Raw genomic sequence first — 21,550 nt, forward strand, 5'->3', positions numbered from 1 at the left:
AATGCAAGTGATTAGGAAGCTAAAAGAGAACAAGAATAGAAACATCAATTTCTGGAGCTCAGTATAGTTGCATTTCAGAGAGATCCAAATAGAATTTCATATAATCTAGAAGCATCTTTGTGCTTGCAAAAGACAAATGGGGCATAGACTCATCCAGTTTTCAAGCAGGTGTCTAACCAGGCAGGATGGTTTAGGGAGGGGTAGGAAAGGAGAGACAAGGAGGAGATGCAGGAAAAATTTTAGTCATCAATATTTTGGAAAACATTTCCCATCATTTAAGCAAAGACCCCCAGAGTACACACCTTATCACCTTAGCTACCTGCACTGACTGCAATGACCTACAAGTCAAGAAGCTTACCTAATTGATCAGGTAGTACATACACAGGTTTCTTTTCCTCTTTTCACCAATGAATTTTATTTAAATTAATAATTAGTTTAAGGATTCAGGATCTATTCAATTCTTTGAATTTACAAGGTCACCTCATTCAAAAGTTCAAGTAGTCAAAAATGTTCCCTCAGCAATAAACTAAATGTCCACAAATTTTATTGGCTAAATCTGCACTTTTTTTAAATTACTACAGTAAGACCATTAAAGTTTTTAGTTTAGGATCAAGAAATTAACGGGACTACATAAAACACAAAAATCCCACTTTTGAAAAACATACTCTAGCCACTCAAAAAAAGATGTATGTTTAAAATAAAGTGAATAATCTATGGAAGGGAATGAATTTCATTTCCAAACATTTCCTCTTCTTCAATGGTGGTGTTGTTCTTGGTTGATGGCTTTGTTTAGTGACTCTAAATACTTATGAAAATTAGACTTTTTTTGACATTAAAAAATGAAATAGGATATTATTGCTTCTTTGCAATTTTTACTCTTTAATACTTTACCTGGAGATTTTTTGTTTGCTCTCGACTGCACCAAATAAGACTGACGAGGCAGCAAAGGCGATGAAGGCAACGACATGGAAACTCCTTTTGTAAAGTTTGTCCTGTATGGGTCTTCTCCTCCCGAAATATTACTTATGGAAAAATCTGTTCTGTGACCAGATGCACTGATCATTTGAGGTGCATTCTCAGCACAAAAGTCACCTGTTGGAAGTAAAGAGATGTCTTAAACCATCCATCCATTACAGGTCAAATGTACAAATTCATTAAAAACTACACTTATAAATGAATTACATTAAGATGAACATGGCTCTTAAACAAGGTTGGTATACTTCTAATTTTACACTGTCAAGAGACAAGTGAAAATCTCTAAAACAAATGGCATACATGAATGTCTCCATGACCCATTCTTCATCCCAATTTCCCAAGACTGGTCTAGTTTCATCCACCTTGTAAGCCAGAAATAGAAGAGATCAGATCCAAGGAGAGTAAAGTCTATAAAATTCTTAGAGATGCTTCTGTGACTTGGATGTGGAATTTTCTCAAGCGTTTTTGTTTCTTATCAAATCTTCAAAAGAAATAATTCAAACAGTCTTGCTGTTTGAATTCTAAACTATTTGACCTTGGATACAAGTGTAAGCTGGACTTAACAGCAATTACAAATACTGTCCTTGTCACCACCCAGAGTTAGAGCAAGAACAGACACTTCTCCCTCATTCTTTATAACATTCCACCCATTAGATTTACACAACATTTAGGACTAAGCCAATACCAAGCTTGTTTTGGAGAAGGAGATGCCAGTGATGATGGTGATAATGATGGTAATGGTGGTGACAACAATACACTGGCACTTATTATAGTACTTTGAATCTGCAATAGATCTTATTCACATTAGCTCATTTGGGCCTGAAAATAAGTTTATGAGGTGGTTACTACAATAATTTTACAGATGAAGAAATGGAAGCTAAGTAACTCACCTGGCCATAGCTGAATTAACATTAAGGATTTGAACCTAGAATTCTCTCTGATTCCACATTCAGTCTTCTTATTCCACAGTGTTTTTTTGCTTAGATTAGTACCCTACAAGATCCTAAAGGACAGAGTTTATATTATCTCCCCACTCCAAGTCCCTTAGCATCTGGGCACAGTGCTCTTCCCATGGAAGGTATATAATTGTTGTTTGGGGCAGTTAGGTAGGATAGTGGATAAAGCACTGGCCTCGGAGTCAGGAGGACAAGAGTTTGAATCTAGGGAGTCACTTGCCACTTACTAGCTGGGTGACTTGGGCAAGTCACTTAACTCTGATTGCCTCACATCCAGGGTCATCTCCAGTCATACAGATTCATATCTGGCCACTGGACCCAGATGGCTCTGGAGGAAAAAGTGAGGCAGGTGACTTTGCACAGCATCCCCTCACTCAAATCCAATTCACTTGCTTGTCATGGCATCACCTCCCTGATGACATGGTCTTCTTTGAGAATGAACGAGAAAACATCATCATCATCACATAGTTGTTGTATGATGCTGCTACTAGGCAAATATTCTAAAGTAGCTGACACCTAACTGAATTACTAAACACAAACATAATTAGGAAGGCAATAAGATTCATAGAAAAGAGCTAGCAAACTGAAGCTAGAAGACCTATGTTCTATTCCTTCCTTTTCCAAGTCCCTCATTTAAAGAGGAGGCCCAGAATGGTAAAACAATCCTGCCCTTGGTCACACAAGAAATAACCTGGTTCTCAAGGATCCAAGTCCTAGAGAAATAGGAATCTAATCTTGCTCTCTAGGATCCAAATCCCAAGTTCTTTCTACTAGGCCATGATTGCTTAGATTCCTTTCAGCTCTAACATTTGTGATTCTACCTCCAATGAAACATATGTTGTATTGGCAGAACCCTAAAAAGTATGGAAATTACAGTGATACTCTTGGAAATATCAAGCATTTGGATGAAGGAAAGAATTTGCTTTTTCTATGCTCTTAATTTTATTTGTAAAAGCATTTACACAGAACCTGGAAAACAAGAGGCACTTAGTAAATGCTTGGTTCTTTGTTCAACTTGCATTTCTTTGTTACTAGGCACCTGATCCATCCTAATTATTAAAAAAAAAAAAATCAACTTTTAAGATCTAATTAAAGGGGGGGGCTAGGTGGCACAGTGGATAAAGCACCGGCCCTGGAGTCAGGAGTTCAAATCTAGTCTCAGACACTAAATGATTACCTAGCTGTGTGACCTTGGGCAAGCCACTTAACCCCATTTGCCTTGCAAAAACCTTAAAAAAAAAGATCTAACTAAAGGAATTCTATTTCCTTTTAGGTTCTAAACCAATAGTCCATTCTAAAACTGTTAGTTAGCAAGTCAAAATTCTGCAACAGGCAAATATGAATGAACTATAATAAAGATGACAGAGGATAATGTGCTTCTTTGTCTAAAAACAGTAACTTTAGAGGGGCTCATCACCAGGGTGGTTTGTTGGCTGCAGGTTGCATTTTTTGGTTCAAACAAACTCTCAAAAACAGTGCTCCAAGTCCCAGAATAGGACTACAATGTATACTGATAAAAGGAGTACCCACAAAGACAGAGGCACAGAGATGTTACTTTTTTTTTTTTAACTCAGGGGCACTGTGCCTTTAAGAATTGTATGGAGGGATTTAGGCAGACAAATCTGTTTATCTTGATAAAGGACCCGGGAAGGAAGTTGAAACCACTGATTGCATGAGAAGCTGATACTTATTTCCAAACTCCTATTATTCTTACTATTCCTTTCTGTCATTGCTATGGAAAATGAAAGGAAGTCTAGAGGTCAGGAGGGAAACACTCTGGCAACACAGCTCTGCAGAAAAGACTCAAAGAGGATGCAACCCAAATTGACAAGCTCCAAACTGCAAAGCTGCATCTTAGGGGGCTGGAGAGCAGGAGAGTGACCCACTCCATAAAAGGGCTTTTGAATAAAGAAACAAACAAACCGGGGAAAAAAGAAAACCCACAGCAGGACTGCTAACTACACAATGAAAAAAAATCAGTATGTGTCCTGCAAGGACCAGAGATCAAACTAGATAGGGAATTGGGGAGAAGACCTTGTGCCATGGAAACACAGTCCAGCCTGGGAGGAGGATTTCATTAGCCCACTCAAAACCATCATGCAGGTCCTGAAAAACCACTGGGTTCCACAGCAACAACAAAAAACCAATAGGAAAAAAATTATACAGAACCCTGAATTTGGTCTGGAATAGGACCCCTTGTTTTGGAGAGGTAGGGAACCACAAGTTCTACATCTAAATTACCAAGCACTATTAATCAGCATCTTTAAAGAACTAAGAGATCACAAAAATCCTTATTATTACCCCCAAATAACCAACATGAAAATAAAAATGAAAATGAAAATTTAATAATACACACCCTATATGATGGAAGTAAAGAGGGGTCTCTTTGCCTTCCCTCCATATCCTCATCATCATACACCATTCATACCTACCATTCATACAACAACCCACTATCAACCAACCAACAGTCAGAGTTGGAGAAGACAACAGGAAAAAACTGGTTTCAATCCAATACCCCAAAGTCTTGGGATTTTAGAAGTTATTCTCTGTTTAACACAAATGTGTATGTCCAATATTCACCCAACTATTTGCAGTTGTGGGGGAGGGTGGAAGAAATTATGTAACTTAAAAATATGCAGACATATGAATGAATGTTGAAAAACTTTCATAAAATATATCTGAAAAAATAAAATATCAATTTAAAAAAAAGTCATTCTCTGAGATCACATTAAAAAAAAAAAACAAGGTTCTATCCATTTCCCTCCTTTCCTTTAGTCATTTTTGAGCAAGAAAATGAAGTTCAATTGCAGAAGTATTATGGTAAGTTCCAGGAAGGAAGGTTTGAGTACCATATATCTGAGGAGTTTGTTTCACTATGATTAGAAAGTTAGAAATCAATGCTTTCCAAATATGGGATATCAAAAAGAGAAACCATAGCTATCCCCTCCTCTCATTCTCAGTCAAAGTCTGAGACCCAAGTCTTCCACAATTGGAGACATTCCACACAACAGGTGTGGGACACTAGGAAGCATTGCCAACAGGGAAGAATGTGGCGTACATAAAGCTAATTTTTCACACAGAGCTTGCAAAAACTCTCTCATTACTTTGTAGAATAGCCAGAACATTAGCCTGAGTAAGAGTCAGGAGGTCTGAGTAGCTTAAAACAGAACATAACCTCTTTGTGACTTAAATTTCTTCCTCTCCCTATTCACACAGGGATTCTTCTACAGACCAGACAAAGAGCCAAAAAGATCAGTTTAACTTCCAGAACAAAAAAAAAAAAAAAAATACCATGATTTGGGGGCTAGGAGAGATTAAACTCCAATGATGTCATCTGACATATAAAACAAGGAAAATTACTAGAAAGGGAAGTTTGTTTTTGTAAAACACCAGTTGGAAAACTTTCATAGCATGTCCCAGATAAGAGTTAGGGTAGGAAGATGAAATTGTGGAATTTTAGTTTTCCTCCTAATTAAAAATTCTACCCATAAACTTTATTTACTTTACTTGAAATAAATATTTTCATTAACTGAAAATCTGGTGGGATTGAGTTTCCAATGCATGCTGTAACCATTAAGACCTTCGGTCTTTGTAACAGCTGTTCTGTGGCACTTTCGATCCGATGCCGTCTGCAATAAAATGGAAGTTTTAGTAGTAGGAATTTTTGTTGGAGTCTTTTAAAAAAACTTTTTTTTTTTTTAACATAAACACTATAGCATCAAAAGCCTCAAACCTGTTCCATGTAAAGGGATTTTGTTTTGTTTTTGCAGAGCACACAAATACTTCTGCCTTTCAATCTCTGTTTCCCTGGGAGTTGGGGGGGGGGGGGAGGGAGGGAGGGAGGGAGGGAGGGAGGGGAGAGAGAGAGAGAGAGAGAGAGAGAGAGAGAGAGAGAGATGGTGGGAAGAGTCTTTGTTCCTGAACAGGAGGCCATGAGGTAGCCTGGTGATTCATCAGGCTTAGAAACCAGAGACAGTCCTTCCTCAGTCTGCTACTTTAAAAGCAGAAGGGGCAAAGGGGTAAGGTCAAAACCAGTCCAACACACGACAATGACGCCAGTAACTGAGACTGGGAGATACTTGGTAGCATCTATACAAAATAGAATAAAATGTTATACTGGGCAACATGACACCCCAAAACTCACTAGCTAATTTAATATTCGCTAGTAGATGTATAAGGAGGCTGTAAAGAAATTCTATTACAGCTTATATCATTGTAGCTTTTTTTCTTTTAAATAACACTGGGTAGATGTACTTTTCTTCTAAGCACGACCTACTTTACTCCCCACCTGAATTTAGCAATAAAAACACAAAATCTATTTCCTAGCTTCTCCTGCAATAGAAACTCTTGTGTCTACCACAGCAGCCTTTGTGACTTGAAATAGAGAAAACATCAACAATTAGTCAATGATTAAGGCATCTGCCTGCTTTGTTCACAGGTACCACCTATGGAAGCAAAAATATGTTCTTTTAACTGTTTAAGAACATAAATCTGGCTCAGTAACTTAAAGAAGAAAGGATTGATTATATAGGTCTCTGAACCATATATAAAAATAAACTCCAAATATCCCAGATTCCCTTCAAAAGATTCACAATTAGTAAAGTAAAAGAAGAAAAGGACAAAGCTATCCAAAAAGTCAATTTAAATATCTCCTTTGCTAGACATATTATTTAAAAAAAAAAAGGATTTATTTAGCTGAAGGTTGTTTTAGTAGACAAGTCATCAATTTAAAAAAGACAGAATAATTTCTTCAGGAAGGATCTGCATAAATGCAAAAACTAATTTTGGAGAAAAGAAAACAGAATGCATTGTTTTTACTTTGTTGTTATTGGACTGGATTTTGTTGTTTAGTGGTCTCACTCTTCTTAGCCCTATATGGGGTTTTCTTTTTTTTTTGTTTTTGTTTTTTTGCTGTTGCTGTTTTTATTGGACAATGGGATTAAGTGACTTGTCCAAGATCACATAGCTAGTAAGTGTTAAGATCTGAGACAGGATTGGAACTCAGGGATTTCCCGACTCCATGGCTGGTTGCTTTATTTACTATGCTACCTAGCTGGAGCTTTCTGATACTGGAGTAACCACTCCAGTGGTTATTGCTACTGCCATTTCCTTCTCCAGCTCATTTTACAGATGAGGAAACTGAGGCAAACAGTGACCTAAGTGACTTCCCCAGGGTCACACAGTTAGTAAGTATGAGAACAAATTTGAATTCAAGTCCTTCTGACTCCAGGCTCAACACTCTATCCGCCTAGCTGCCAATGAAGTGTTACAGAAGTCTTAGAAGTATGACATAGGCTCACCAATTAGAAAAATGGCTAAACAAACTGTGTACATCAACATAATAGACAATTACCCCTATGAGAAACAATGAATTGAATACAGAGAGGCAATGGAAGACTTATGATAGAGATGAAACAAGTAGAATCAGGAAAATGCAATGTAACAACTTTAAAATGAATCATCAATATTGAATGCTGTTAGATTATATGACAAAATTTGGCTCTAAAGAAGAGATAAGAGAATAAAAACCAAAGTAGTATTCTCATTGTTCCTCATACATGTTATTCTATCTACTGTCTAGGTAGTTTGACACTGGTCAAAGCTTACAATTTACTCCCTCTTTACTCATTCAACCCAGGGTCCTGCTCATCTCTTAAACTCAATTCAAATAACCTTTTTCTAAGTAATCTTTCTTAACTTTCCCTCCCTCAATTACTAGTATCCTCCCTCTCAAACTATGTTGTATTTAATTACTTTGTCTTTATGTTCTATTTATTAACTGTTTTATAGTGTGTATATATAATTCATATATATTTTATAATATGAAATGTACTAATATAATAAAATGGATAATTACACTATAATTTTTATACAAAGGTTATATATAACAACCATATATTATAATTTAAACAATTGTAACTAATAATATTACTATATTTGTTAAATTACATTTCTATGTTTATTCATTTATTTTGGTGTATTAAAATATTATGATATATAAATATTATATCTTAACATATTATATAAGTTATTTTAGATATAGTTTTCTGCCTCCCCAGTGGAAGCTCATTATGAGTAGAGATTATTTTATTTTAAAGTTTCTCCAAAGATGAGAACTAATAACAAATTTGAAATACAAAAAAAATATAAGAAAAAGAGACACGGAAGGAATATATGATCTAAAAAGTCACTGACCTCCACAGTAGAGCACACAGGGACAACTTAATGTTCAAAGAGGAACCTGACAAATCAAAAAACCCAAAACAAAATGCAGGAAACATTACAAGAATCAAAGCACTAAAAAAAATCTACAAAACATCAACAAATCATCCTATTCCTTAAGTCCCACCTTAGCCTCATATAGGCTGTGTGTGACTGGGCAAACCATTTAACCTCTCAGTGTCCATAGGAAACTCTCAAGACTATAATTGGCAATTGGCAAGAAGCTATTTGGGAAGAAACTCCTATACTCACATTTTCTAAGTCATAAATAACAGAGAAAGTCAATGAAATTAATCTCAATTAAGCCATATTTGTAAAACAGAAGGAAAGGAGCATAGACTTTAAGTACCTATTGTGAACCACTCATTTTGAAAAAGTCCCAAAGGTCTTAATATAGTTTTAAGTTTAAAAGCCATAGTTTAAAGGTCTTAGTATAGTTTAGGGACACCCTATACCAAGTGCTGTAACTCCAAAAAAAAAATTATAAGGGGGGTGTTTCAAAACCTTTATATGCCAGGCATGTATTTTAAAACAGATTGTTATCTTCCTTATTACTTTTTCTTGACTCAGTATTATTTTTACTTCCTGACTAAGAAATAAGCACCTTACCAAACTCAGAACCATTATTAGTGGACCAAAGGGAATCCTTTTATTAAAAACCATCCTTAAAGATGGGTGTCCACATGGAAACAATGTAAAGATTAACAGACTGTCTTCTGTGGAGGGAGGGAAGTGAGATTAGAGGAAAAATTGTAAAATTAAAAACAAATTAATTAAATATTTTTTTAGAAGATGGATGTCCATAATAGAAATGAGCACACATGGTACATGAAATCAGGGTCTTTTATCTCCTGTCTAGAAACACAAGTCCCTCCCTTGTCCCCAACTGACTGAATGTTGCCATGGTCAAAGGCCTATCTGAAGTACCAAATCTCTCCCCACGTGGTTTCAAATTCTTTATCAAACCTCCCCTTCCCCCAATCTGGTAGTCAGATAACACAGATGTGTGAATATGACTACCACCACCACTTATAGTTTTCCTGTGCCCTCCATTCCCTTCCTATATATATATATATATATATATATATATATATATATATATATATATAGAGAGAGAGAGAGAGAGAGAGAGAGAGAGAGAGAGAGAGAGAGATTGAGATTCTCCTGGCTCCCAATTAGCTTGATTTACATCTGTAAGCCAACATTCCTCAGATTCCAACAGTGTAGCTTCTTTCCTCATCTTCCCTAGCAGTTTCTCTGTAAGATATAAATTACTTTCCTCAGTTTTCCGCAACTAATGAAGAAATGAAACCTAATCATTTAGGACATTGACCACCATTCAAAAGGAGAGAGTTCATCCATGAGCTTTTGAATCCTGAAAAAACAGAAAAAAATCTATTTTCAACTGGAAAATAATAGTATTAGATCTGGGAAAGGACTTAAAATGCTCACCCACCTCACCCAAAGAATTTAGCTCATCCCACTCAAGGTCACCTAATACAGAGGTTCTAATTTACACCTTCCCTATAGTCCACTGCCCCCCCCCACCTCGCCCTCCAGGTACCATTGCACCCTGCTCCTAGAGATAAAAGAATAGAAATTCTCTGAAAACTGAAATTAGTATTTATAGATGCCCCTTGGAGACTCTATGGGCAACTAAGTGGCACAGTGTTGAACCTGGGAGTCAGAAAGACTCCTCTTCCTGAGTTCAAATCTGACCTCAGATACTTCCTAGCTGTGTGATCTTGGACAAGTCACTTTACCATATTTGTTGTTTCCTCATGTGTAGGATGAGCCAGAGAAGGAAATGCAAACCACTCCTGTTATCTTTGTCAAACAACAACAAATTAGCTCAGGAAGACCAAAAATATATTAAAGAAAGGGAAGATTTTGGTCAAATAGATTGGCATTTCCACTTAAAATGAATACCAACCAGTTGCCTAAAAACTTCAAAGGTCTCCTTTCAGCTTTAGATCATAGAATCATAAATTTAGAGATGAAAAGGAGCTTAGAAGCCATGGAGCCCAATGCCCCCATTTTAAATATAAGGAAACTGAGGTCAAGTGACTTGTTTGTTAAATCCAACACCTCTCATTCTAAAGTGGATGCTCTTTCTACCACTTCTATGATCTAAAAAAAAAATCAGGTTAAACTGGATAAATTCTAAGGTTACTTTTTAGCTCTAAGATTCTGCCAACTTTTTTTTAAAATAAAAAATACTCTCCCTAACCCCCCAAAAAAAAACAATCCTCAAGGGTAACCATTAGTTATTTTTTAAAAAGATAAGAAAAGTTTAAAAGTATCTACATATGCCTTACAAGTCCAAGTACAATTTGTCAGATTGCTTTTAAAAGACATGCCTTCTCCAAATCTATTTTAATTATTGGTGTTCTAATAATTAATTAGCTCTACCACACCCCTGGAACACTGATCTTAAAAGCCAACCAGCTGCAATCATCATTAATCTTCTTTCCCTCACATCCCTGCTGTAACATAAATGAATCTGGAGATAGGGGGCATGTTTAAGCTATTTCCTTTAATTCATGAATAATTATAGTCACAGTTACATCACCTTTATGTTATGTTGAATGTGAATCTATACTATAGTTTAGCCAACACCTGAAGAAAAATTTCTCTGATGGCCCACCTACTACTCCTACTTCCCACTTTGCTATATTAAAGGTATTCCAAAAAATGTGATCATTGCCTCCTCTCATAAAATTCTCAGACAGGAAAAATTGGGTAGTGAAGTACATAGAGCCCTTGAATCAGGAGGGCCTCAATTCAAATTTGGCCTCACTAGCTAAGTGTGACCTCCCTACCCCTTACCCATAAAATAAATTCCTATGTATTTTTATCCACTGAGTATTTGTTATTCAAGTCTGTATTCTATCTAAGATAACTCAGTCAAGTTAATGACTCTTGGCAAACCCTGCTAAGTCAGTTCCTAAAATCTAGGGTAGAGTGTGGGGATGATAAAGATAGGGATGATCAGGAGTTTTAGAGTACCTGTGACAGAGAATACCATCTGTATCCAGAGAAAGATCTGTGGAGTTTAAACAAAGACCAAAGTCTATTATCTTCTATTTTTTTTTTAAAAAAAAAAAGTATCTTATGTACTACATAATTTTGCTATCACTAATATTTCATTCTCTCCTCAAACATGATTTCTTTCTCAATACATTCAATTTCGGTCAATGTATAGCATGGAAACAATGTAAAGATTATCAGACTGCCTGGTGGGGGGGAGGGGAAGGGGATTGTAAAAAATCAAAACCTTACCAAAAAAAAAAGATAGGTAGAAACTACTATTGTATATAATTGGAAAACAAATAAAATATTAATAAAAAAATAAAGATGGGGCGGCTAGGTGGCGCAGTGGATAAAGCACCGGCCCTGGAGTCAGGATTACCTGGGTTCAAATCCAGTCTCAGACACTTAATAATTGCTGTGTGGCCTTGGGCAAGCCACTTAACCCCATTTGCCTTACAAAAACCTAAAATAAATAAATAAATAAATATAGGCATGGTGAGGAAGGTATTTGAGTCAGTTTCAATTAAAACATGCAGGTTTTAAAAATGAATTCTGAATTACTCAAAATAAAACTTTAAAGTCATTATCCTTGGGCTTAACCAATGTACACTAAATCTTCAATATTTTCCAAGATTTCAAGACAGAACTTTCCCTTCAATTTTCCCTTCACTGATGCAGGTCATGACACATCCATGCCTTCCCCTCCATAGAACACCAGGGCAACATTCAGACTATTATTCCTTGTTCTCATTGCAAGATTGGTTCACTTCCTTAATCAGATATTTCCAGCTAAGTATAAGCCTTACACCAGAGGTGTTGAACATCATGCATCCAAAAGTCTAAGGGTCATTTCTATCTGATTTTAATGTATTGATATAATCATGAAAGAAAGAAAAATATAAATGATTTTCATGGCAGTGATTTGAATATATTTAAGGCAGTCCTAAAATTACCCACAAATGTTACTGTGTTCATTCCCTGTTCCCAAAAACTACTCCCTCTAAATATCATTTTATCTTAAGAAGAACAGTCTTGTTCAGATGTGTAAAATGGAAATTGAACTAGATGGAAGAAAAATAAAGAAAAGTAAAACATAGCCTGGAGAATATTCACGGAGCATTGTCAGCAAACATTAGTTTACCCAGCATTCTCCCAAAGCTTTAAGGTTTTCTGAGGCATTACAACTCTTCTCCCAACTCCTCCACCTCTTCCCTGCAAATCTCTCCAGACCGAACGATCATTTTATCACCCTCCCCTGTGTCTCAATTCTGTCATCAGCTCACTCTGTTGCCCAAAGACCCTTCTCTATCTAACAGCACTGCATCATTTCAAATAGTCTTTCATCCAAATCCAGCAAAAAGTAGTTTGTGAATAATCATTATTCTTACTTAAATAATTCAAAACTTTCTGAAGTTATTTCTTAAAAGATTTTTCAGGATCGATTAGGAGGAAGATTTTAATCAAATTCTTGACTGCTTCCCTCCAGCCAAATTCGAAGGCAAACAGCTCTTGCTATTCTCTACTCCAAATACATGGTGCCCACACCTACAACCACACTCCAATCACATTAGAAACAGGCACAGGAGAAGAAACTGGCAAGGTGGGGTGGAGGTGGGGGCCGGGTACAATTTAACTTTGAACCAGTCTTTTCAGACCTAAAATAAGTAAATGAATGATGAATAAACTGCATATATAATACATATGCACATAAACACAAATTTATTTATACAAACATGAATCACACATACATCATTCAAATAAGCACTTCTGCTATGTTTTTAATTCAACCTTATTAGGTGGCCCAGTGAACTAAGTGTTAAACTTAAGTCAGAAAGACATGAGTTCAAAATTGGATTCAATTACTAGTTGTGAAACCCTAGGCAAGTTGCGATATCTCAAGCTTTCAGGTTCCTCAGTGGAGAGATAATAATAATACCTACTTTATACAGGGTTTGTTGCGAAAACCAAATGGATAATGTATTAAAGCATTCTGCAGATCTTATTATTATTTAGGCATTTAGTCACCCTATATGATGATAATAATAACTAGCATTTTTCTAGCACCATCATGCTAAGTGCTTTCAAATATTTTCTCCCCTGATCTTCAACCCTGACAGTTATGTGCTAAATTATGATGCCTATTTTACAGGTGAGGGAACCATGGTAAACAAGTTAAATGACTTGTCCAAACACAACTAGTCCCTTAGGCTGGATTTGAACTCAGGTCTTTCTGACTCCAAAACCAGCTCTTTATCTCCACTGTGTCACCTACCTACTGATCCCTAGCAGTTCATTCAGTATCTCCATACTACATTACAACTTCCTCAAATGCAAGGAGTACATTTGGAATTCTCTTTGTACTTTGTTTATAAAACTTCCCACCATTAGGTAGCTCAAAGGAAGGATACTGATTAAAGGCAGATAACACTTTAATATGCAGGGTTCTGTGAATGATAATCATCAAGAACACTGTGTCATATTCGATAAGATAACATTCTGGGGGTGGAAAAATAGGTGGGGAGAAGAGGGCTTTGGAGAGAACAATGCTATAAAGCAGCATACCACCTCTTCACTATTCAAATCCAAATCCTGGCTCTGCCATCCTCAATGCTATCTGCCAACTAGCAACACTGCCAGGCAAAGAGGGAATGCTACCATTTATTTGATTTTACTTTATAAGGAAAAGTGTAAGCTATAAACATTCTGGGGGGAAAAAAAGAGTGCCACGGATAACATGTGTCTGGAAAGCATTTAAAACATCTTTCCTCTAAAACACACTATTAAAATGAAACATAACCAGTTCCAATCATGTTATACTCAGACACAGACAGACCAAATTAGCTGTACATCTGATTATTTAACTACCTTATTTTTGAGTTCTATAATGGAGGAAACAACAAAATAAATGCACATTTAATCATGCTCCCAATGCAACCCCCCCCCCTTCTCCCACCCACCCCCACTCCCTTCAGGGTCTCCTGTCATTTTACTGGCTGTGTTCTGCTACCACCACCATAAGAATCACTGCTCTGCCTTCAAAAACTGTGGCCTCAATGACATGTCTGGTAAAATGCCTTAGCAACTATGTCAATATTTTCCCACTGCAGTTAACCATATTAGCATACTGCTTTAGACTTGGCTGGTCAAAGACAAAACAGGAATGTAAGTTTCTAGAGTTTTATATATTCTACATTCTAGCAACACTGTTCATTTTCTGCAAGCATCAGTCTAGAAAAAATACTTCTCCCCCCTCACCAATTACAGACAAATAAATATTAAGTTAAAAGTTAAAATTAATCTTCTCTCCCACCAACTACATATGGACAATTATAAGTTAAAAAAACTAAAGCTAATTCAATCCAATAGAAATATAAAATCAGGTATTCTGTATTATTATACAAATAGAAATGAAACATAGAAAGGAAGAGATTTTAATATGAAGGTGGCATGAACACAAGAATCTTAAGAAAACTGGTGAATGCAATGAATGACTGAGGGGGGGCTAGGTGGCACAGTGGGGATGGCTAGGTGGTGCAGTGAATACAGCACCGGCCTTGGAGTCAGGAGTACCTGGGTTCAAATCTGACCTCAGACACTTAATAATTACCTAGCCATGTGGCCTTGGACAAGCCACTTAACCCCATTGCCTTGAAAAATCTAAAAATAAAAAAAATTTTAAAAAATGAATGACCGAATACTATACCAGATAATTAACATTAAAGCATATCTATGAAGGATGCAGATTAAGACATTCATTTTTAGACTCAACCAATGTGGAAATTTGCTTTGCTTAACTCTGCAAGGTTGATACAAGGAATTTATTTATTTATTAAACAAGGGTTTAATTTCAAAGATAGTTGGAGGGAAGAGAAAACAATAGGGTTCTTATCTTCCTCCCACAATAATAAAAGAAGGAAAGAAATGAGGGTGACTAAAGCATATTTTTAAAACACATTAGAAAAAACAAAGAAACACAGGCAAACAAGATAGCTTGAAAGTGAAGTGTTTACTATTCAATATAGTTATTAGAAATGCTAGCAGTAGCAATAAGAGAAGAAAAAGAAATTGAAGAATCAGAATTGGCAACACTTTCACTCTTTGCAGATGATATGATGGTATACTTACTCGAGAAAATCATCTGAAAAACTCCTTGAAATAATTAACAAATTCAGCAAAGTAGCAAGATGTAAAATAAATCCACATAAATCATTAGCATTTCTATATATGAACAACAAAGCCCAAGAACAAAAGATAGAAAGAGAAATTCCATTTAAAATAACTGCAGACAACATTAAATACTTGGGAATCTACTTCCCAAGACAAACCCAGAAATTGTACGAACTTAATTATAAAGTTCTCTTCACTCAAACAAAATCAGATGAAAAGAATTGGAAAAATGCAAATGCTCATGGTTAGGTCAAGTTAATATAATAAAAATGACAATTCTACCCAAATTAAGTTACTTATTCAGTGCCATACCAAACGAATTACCAAATAACTACTTTACCAAGCCAGGAAAAAAATAGTAACAAAATTCATCTGGAGCAACAAAAGGGCAAGAATAGCAAGGGAACTGATGAAAAAAATATATAAAAGAAGGTGACCTAGCTCTACCAGATCTAAAACTATACCATAAAGTAGCAGTTATCAAAACTGCCTGGTACTGGTTAAGAAATGAAGTAATGGATCAGTGGATTAGGATAGATTCAAAAGAAAAAGCAGTAAATAACTATCTACTATTTGACAAACCCCAAAAGCATCAGCCTCTGGAATAAGAACTCACTATTTGACAAAAATTGTTGGGAAACTGGAAAATAGTATGGCAAAAACTAGGCATAGATCCACTTCTCACATCCTATACCAAAATAAGGTCAAAATAGGTACAGGATTTAGACGTAAAGAGCGATACCATAGATAAATTAATAGACCAAATTATATTCTATCTGATCTATGGAAAAGGGATAAATTTATGACCAAACAAGAATTAGAGCCAATTACAAACTGCAAAATGAATGATTTTTACTATATTAAATAAAAGTTTTTGCACTAATAAAATCAATGCTGCCAAAATTAGAAAAAAAAGCAGAAAGCCGGGAAACAATCTTCACAACCAGGAGTTCTGACAAAGGTCTCGTTTCTAAAATGGATAGAGAATTGAATCAAATTTATAAGATCACAAGTCATTCCCCAATTGAGATAAATGGTCAAAAGATATAAACAGATAGTTTTCAAATGGAGAAATTAAAGATATATATATATATATATATATATATATATATATAAAATCATATGAAAAAGTGCTCCATATCACTGTTTTAGAGAAATGCAAATTAAAACGATGAGGTATCATCTCACATCTATTAGATTAGCCCAGATGAGAAAAAGGGAGGGAAGATGATCAATGTTGGAGAAGTTGTAGGAGGATTGGGACATTGATGCATTGCTGGTGGAGTTGTGAATAGATCCAACCTTTCTGGAGAGCAATATGGACTATGCCCAAAGAGCATACCCTTAGACTCAGCAATTCCAATTCTAGGCCTATTTCCAGGAGAAATTGTTTAAAAAGAAAGGGAAAAGTTTTGCATGTTCTAAAATATTCAGAGCAACTCTTTTTGCAGTGGCAAAGAATTGGAAATTGAGGGGATGGCCATCAGTCGGGGAATGGCTAAACAAGTTATGGTATATATGAAACTATGAAATATTGTTCTATAAGAAACAATAAATGGTCAGACTCTAGAGAAGAAGACTTACAGGATCTGATGCTGAGCAAAGGGAATAGAACCAAGAGAACAATTTACATATCAACATTATAAGATGAACAACCTTGATGGAAACAACTCTTCTCGGCAGTCCAGAGAGCTAGGACAAGCATATTTGACAGAATGTGGATTATGTTATCCCCAACCAGAGGAAGAAAAACAAAACAAAACACAGAAAAAAAATAAAACACCCCTACTAAATCTGATGTACACATAATGAAAATTATCTCTTGTGTATCTTTCCCTTAATCCTAATTCCTCATGCTAAAAATTACTAATTTGTAAAAACATATTTTAAAAAATATTTTAATATGTTTAACAAAGCATGTTAATTACTAACAAAGTATTTTTTTAAATGCTAACCTGACTGTTCCTAACTGAGGGGAAGGAGGTGGGAAGGGAGGGCAGAAGGAAATTTTGTAACCTGGAAATATGCATGTACAAATGGATGAAAATAAATAAATTCAAAAAAAAAATTTACAAAAAGAAAGTTATGTGTTGAATTTCTAATGCTTAAAAGGAAAAGAGGAGATTCAGATTCAATATTGTTTTTTAACTTTGTATATGAAAATATTCTCATTCTAATTTGTATTTAAGTTCAGAATTTTAAAAATTAAATGTAAAACAAATTAGGATCATTCTAACAATCACCAACCCCTATGGCAATCTTACAGTCTCACATTTACAGTTATCACACTGTTTGCAGGTGAACTCACTCAAAGACTTTAAACTAATGGATAAATTTCCCTACAACAATTAGAGAAATGATGTTTCTCCAAACCACAGCTGCATACTTCAAACAGTCTTCACTCCCAGTCCACTAAGCTTTTGATTTCCCTTAGAATTTAAAACTATTTCTGAAACTTTATCTCTTTTTGAGAAGACTGTGAAGAATTGGTCTCTGTCAACTGATCTCTTTCCAAAAGGAACTTTTAGAGTAAGATGGACACACCCATACCCAAGCTGGTATAGGGCTGGACTCTATTATACATAAGGAAGACGGGAGGAGATTAGAATTTCCCAACCTAAACAATACTGTAGACAAATAAAATGTTTACATTTCCTTCTAAGGAAAAACCCATCCTGAGCAGATTCAGAAATGGGTTTCTCTAAAGTTCAGGCAGCAAGACTAGAACAGTAGAAACATAGGACTAATGGAGAGGAAGGGCACAGAAGCTCTATTTGTTAGTTTTAAGAAATAAGTAGTAAAAATGTATGGCCTAGTAAAAATTACATGTGGTTGGGAAACACTGTCCTATATGACTTCTATGAGCTCTATCCCTGTGATTTTTATGGTGTCTAGATACCTCCTCTACAAGCCCTATAAGAATGGGCCAAGTAATTTCAATCTCTTATCTTAAGGCTCCATTCTTTCTGTATAGCATGGAAATAATAGAGTCATTAATGATATTTATCTATCTCACAAGTTTATCATGAGGATATAGTTTTATTTTTAGCATTTTATGGCCTACAAATATGAGATTATTTGGATTTATTTTAAAAGGAAAGCTCAAAGCAAAATCCATTATAGCAAATAGGAAAACATTCCTTCTTGGGATTAATTTTGTCATAATTTGTTCTTTTTTTGTATCAGAGTTGGTAAACAAATTCAATACTCAAATTTTACTGATAGAGAAGAGACTTGACCAAGGTTACAGATTGAGTAGCAGGGACATAATATGAACTCAAAATCTAGTTCTCCCAAGTACCTTGATCTAATAGTCCCAGTGATTTACTGCTATGGAACCAGGTTGGAAACTCCTGTCTACCACTATGGAATACTTGGAAAAAATAAAGTCAGTGCAGATAAAATAACTTACTGCTTTAAAATCTTCAGCCACCAATAACAAGGGGAGGAAACATCAGAAGAGATCATCCCCTTCACTCCCAGTCTTCTATTCAATGATCTCCTGAAGATAAGAATAGAAGAAAAAAAAATTCTTGGGAGTAGCCAGTCATCTAACAGTGTGGTTGAATCATACCTTTTACAGAGAATCTAGTACTCATTTTTTTTCTTCTTTGTTGCATTCAGTCAATGAAGTAATTAAATGTTTAATTCATGGTTCTTAAGTGGTTAAAAAAACTTGATAATGGAAAAATCTTGGATAAGTCACTTTATGAGGAAGTTGAACTAAATCATCTTGAAGGTTCCTACCCAGATCTTGATCTTAAGAAAATCTACATGGAAACAAGAGGGCCATCAGAAACAGCACACCTATTAAAATATTTCCAATATTACTATTTGTTTGATAAGCATTTCCATTTACCAAAGATTTCAAAAACAGCCTCCCCAAAAAAGAAGTACATAAATGAAGAATAATTCCCCAAGACTGTGAATCACAGAAGGAGCTTGCTTAAAGGTCAGAATGTCCATAGAAACCATGTTAAAAGGAAGGGGGGGAGGTCTCAAGTCTTAGTCACATTGAAGGATACTGTCAAAAACTTAAATCTGAATAACATCGTCAAAATCTCTGTAGAGAACTGAGACAGATTACAACAAAAAAAAATTTGTAAGAAATTCTAACACTTTAAAATCTTGAATTTGAACCTTAACAAGCCTAACAAAATCCTTTGGTTAATCCTCATTTCAAAAATGAAGAATAAATGAATCACTTCAGGGTTAGAAATTAAATACGACATATATATTTATCTGTTCAAAATTCCAATCTATAAAACTCCTTGTGGGTATTCACTTAGCTATAAGGAATTAAAATGGCTTTCAAAAACACTCATACAAAGGAGTGCACACACTACATTGAATTTTCAGTAAATTACAGATGGCATCTTCCAGATCGAGACTGATGATCCTAGGAATACAAACAGAGCTGTCAAAACACACACACACACACACACACACACACACACACAAGGAAAATCTAAGGACTATTCATGTTGTATCTGAATCTAGATTTCAAGACCAGCTCAAAAGACAATCAAGGAAATTAAGGACATCCTTGATAATCCTATTTTCCTTCTAAAAAGAAACAGATTCATATGAGAATCACCACATGCCTGGCTAGTGATGCCTAAAGGCAGGAAGATGATATTTGAAGACTGAAACTCAAGGGCTCTCTCTAGTTTATCAATAACACATCTAAGATGAAAGTTCCTGGAGGATAGCTGTTTTCTCAATATTAAGACAAAAAAAACTAATGACCAAAATGGCTTATATCTGGGTAAAGGGTTGAAAAAAAAATTGAAAAAGACTACACACAGCTTATCTAGAATCATGGAGGGATATAAGATCTGCAAATTTACAATTCTGAAAAAACAAATGGGAAAAAATGATATCGTGCATCAAGTTTAATTCAACACACAAATATTTATTTAGCAGCTATTATGTGCTAGGGTGGGAGGAAATGCCAAGATAGGTTATGGCAGGGTCCCAGCCCTCATTGAATTTACATTCCATTAACCAAAGGATATGACAGCCAATGCAGTTAACAATAATATGGAATACTATAAATGCAAAAAAAAAAAAAGGCCTCTAGGAGGAGGTAGTCTGTGAGATAGTTTTTTTAAACAATAGGTTAGTCATTCAGCAGTGAAGAAGGCCATGTAGACACCAAGAACAGAGGGGAGTGTATAGGATGTTCAAAGTGGTTTGATTCAGGTCAATTCACTGAACACATATTAAGCCCCTCTATGGGGCAAGCATTTTGCTAGCCATCAGGGATGCTAAGACAAACAGACAAACCACAGATAGCAGTACACTGCTTCATGGAGAATAGTACTAGATCAAATTGTAAAAGCAGACTGTGCAGGGGGGCCCTGAACAGCAAGCAGATAAGTTTGAACTTGATGGGGCAATTGGAAGCCACAGGCATTTTATTTTCCCAGCCAAAAAAAAGTAGTCTAAGGATGAACTGGAAAGGGAGCAAGCCAGAACAGAAACAGGGTCAGGAAAGTCTATTGGTCCAGATGGGTGATAACAAGAGCCTGAACTTGGGGAACAAGAATCAGAGTTTGCAGCTAGTCCTTTTAGCATGCCTCTTTTGCTCCTAGTAATTCCATGACCTAGAACAATTCCAGACAAGAACCAAAACCATCAAAGTGGTCTGTCTGCATCAATGACAATATAAATCAATACTTCCTAGCCATCAACACTTGAGGTGACTCATTGCTTTGAATACTACAGAATTGTCAAGACTGTCATCAGAAGCAAATTAAATTCTACAGTTGACTGATCCCCTCAAAAGCAGTTACTTCCTAGGCACCAAAGCATCATTCCTTAATGGGGTGAGGAATTTCAAATAACTGCTAAGGAAATAAGTCTCCACTGGCCCTTTCCTCTAACCTGTACTTTTTAGCTTTTCACATTTAACCAGGTATTAGTCCTTAATGAGATGAGGAATTTCAAATAGCTGCTTTGGAAAGAAACCTCATCCATTGATCCTTTCCACCAACCTGCACTTTTAGCTTTTAACATTTAAAGAGATGTAATTGTTGTTGCCTGGGACCTAAAGAATCAGATCCTCCAAGTCTAGATTTAAGGGCTTTTCTTGACAGATGTGGGAAAAAATGGCAAGTGAGACTGTCCTCAAATAGGCATGAAAATAAGAGAAAAGGTAAATTTCCTAGCTTATAGTCTTTGGAAAAAAAAGC

General features: G+C 35.7%; 1 protein-coding gene across 7 annotated transcripts in view; it reads right to left on the reverse strand.

The window, feature by feature from the left end:
- Positions 1 to 21,550, reverse strand: part of TANC1 (tetratricopeptide repeat, ankyrin repeat and coiled-coil containing 1) — a 261,532-nt gene that overhangs the window by 138,897 nt on the left and 101,085 nt on the right. For 3 of the 7 annotated variants that reach the window (XM_074215910.1, XM_074215909.1, XM_074215916.1), the window contains one exon: positions 892 to 1,092. In XM_074215910.1, coding sequence (XP_074072011.1) covers positions 892 to 1,092 — 201 coding nt within the window. The other 4 variants (XM_074215911.1, XM_074215913.1, XM_074215914.1 and 1 more) reach the window with 4 other exon arrangements.

This window comes from Macrotis lagotis, chromosome 1 (assembly GCF_037893015.1).
Source record: "Macrotis lagotis isolate mMagLag1 chromosome 1, bilby.v1.9.chrom.fasta, whole genome shotgun sequence".
Lineage (NCBI taxonomy): Eukaryota > Metazoa > Chordata > Mammalia > Peramelemorphia > Peramelidae > Macrotis > Macrotis lagotis.